General features: G+C 35.2%; 1 protein-coding gene across 1 annotated transcript in view; it reads right to left on the bottom strand.

Moving 5' to 3' along the window:
* Positions 1-6: 6 nt before the first annotated feature.
* The window catches only part of LOC105262716 (dystrobrevin beta), a gene marked incomplete in the record, with an annotated part of 21604 nt that continues 19202 nt past the window's right edge, over positions 7-2408 (bottom strand). The window contains 2 exon segments of the mRNA XM_011298436.1: positions 7-434; positions 1153-1212. Of these exon segments, the coding sequence (XP_011296738.1) occupies positions 172-434; positions 1153-1212 (323 nt within the window).

Genomic DNA, 2408 nt, shown 5'->3' with positions numbered 1-2408 from the left:
ACCGTAATACGCGTTGTGAGGCATAAATTACGAAATTAAATCGTAATTTGCGCATTTGAAATTGTAATGAATAATACAAAACCGCGTAATTTACGACTTTTAAATCGTAATTCAGGTTCTAATATTTTTGTGTGATCTTTTGACATCCGACTTCTTGGTGGTTTTTGGACTTTATCGATTAACCCATCTTTTAACAGCCTCTGCCCATTCGGTCTCGGCGTCTGTCTCTTTTTCACCCTCTGCTTCCTCTCGTTCCCCTCGCTCTTGCTCCTGTTCACTGGATGGTGTTGCTGATGGTGTCTGGGAGACACTTGAATTCCTAGCCCTCAATTCAGCCAGAAAATCACTGTCCTGCTGATATCTCCGTTGCAACTCCTCTCGCCATGAATTTCCACCTCCACTCGAGTCATCACCATCCTCACCAGCTTCGAAGTCTGGAAAACGAGATTTTTTCAGATATTTAATCATCTCTTCAGGCATTTTATGGATTTCAGTGAATTTTTTTAGACTTTTTGTGGTCTCTCTAACGATCTTCAGCTACTGTGCTAGAATATTGCTAAATATCACGATGAGAACTAATTCTGCAGTGAAATACTAGTGCGTAAATACGTAAATACTTTTTTTTCCCCGGAGATTGTGATTGTGGGGGAATAGTTGGATGGAATTTTTCGTGTGACTGAATGGATCCATTTTTTTAATGTTCTCGAGCTGGAATTTGAAACGGAGGAATTCAACAGGTGATTCAATCTGTTGGATGTTATTTTGCTGATAGTTAACGTCAATTTTGTTACTTTGAAGCTCTCGTCAAGCTAGAATTTTCATTTATCACAATGTAACAAAATTAATTCATTTTTAAATATAACAGTCATTGCTTTGCATCAGCTGATTTTCTCAAAAAGCCCTCCAGAAATTGGATAATCCAAGTTGTAACGAACAAGTTGTAACGAGAACTTACGCCCACTGACATCAATAACTCATGACAATTTTAAATAAAATTCACGTGTATAATCCTCTTAAAGCGCAATCCTCCGCTTCCGTCCATATAATATAAATGAGAATTAGTAAAATCCTCTTGTCCCATTCCATTCAGTCACATAATTAATGACAAACTATTTTATTCACCTGATTCAGTGGGAATGGCGAAAAACTTACCAAGAGGTTTTCGGATGATACGTCGGCCAGTGCTGTGAGATTGCTCCTCCTGGTCTGAGTCTGCAAGTCACCAGGATACATTCACAGAAGGGGGTGCATCACATACATTCCGACACAACACGTCTATAGTGTTATTTTTTTTGTTAGATATTCACTTTTTATCAATCTTGTATGTAACTGTCTTCGACTGTTATCAAATCAGTAGCGAACCGTCAAGTTTTCAGGGAATTTCTCTGAATCGCAGGCCGACAGCGAAATTCTTCACTGAACCCTTTTTGTAGAGAGGAATGAGAGCTATAAAAAAGGGCTTTACAAAAAAATCGGTATCTCTTTTAGATTTAGAGATATTCCTCAAAAACTCTATTAGCTAAATCGCCTGGTTCCATTTCGCTTCTTCGGTATTGGAATAATTCAACGGATGGGAAAAAAATCGATAAATAAATGAACTTTCACTGTGGAAATTTCATAGTGATGAGAATATTTTTCAGTTTTCATTTTTCTCGGAATTCCTAATGAATTAAACAAGTTAGTATTCTTTGGTGCAAGAAGAAATGAGAAATAAAAGCAATTTTTTTATTAATTGACAACCGGAAATCTTCTGATTATTATTGGAAACAGAATGATAGTTTTTAATTACTTTGGAATTTCCCCAGTGAATAATAATCCAATATGCGTCTCGTTGAAGGTCGCAAAAAAATTAAAAAACGAATGAAAAAAATTGAAATTTTCATGAATTGTCAAATTATCCCGATTTTTCAACGGATAACTTAGTTTTTTTTTTATGTTAGCGGATTGTTCTGTAATTGACAATTAATCAGTTAGTACCACAACACATAAATTAATGATAATGCACCAATGAAAATGATATGAGAATTTTTTTCAACTGATTCAACTAAAAATGGGATCGAGTCATGATGTTAATTCGTGTCAATGTAATCTATTTTAATGATTCGTATTTGGGTGATGAATTATCTCGGTTCTATATTCTAAATAGTTCTGACTAGTCTAATTGGGTGATATTCGGGGTTTAATTAGAGAACACATGACAGGTGAGTGTAATAATATTAAATAAATTCGAACACGGGAAAAATGTATTGATTTTTCATGTTTAATTTAAAATCCTTGGATTTTCTTGAGTTGAGACTGTCTCATGCTTTGATCGGTGATGGATTGTACCGAGACACATGAAATTGTGCATTCATGCCTAGATATAATGAGGAATATTGTATTTCTAGCTATCATCGAGGAGATCAAAT

Source organism: Fopius arisanus, unplaced genomic scaffold, assembly GCF_000806365.1.
Source record: "Fopius arisanus strain USDA-PBARC FA_bdor unplaced genomic scaffold, ASM80636v1 scaffold00010, whole genome shotgun sequence".
Lineage (NCBI taxonomy): Eukaryota > Metazoa > Arthropoda > Insecta > Hymenoptera > Braconidae > Fopius > Fopius arisanus.
Note: the sequence above shows the minus strand (reverse complement) of the source record. Positions and strands in the feature narration are given on the sequence as shown.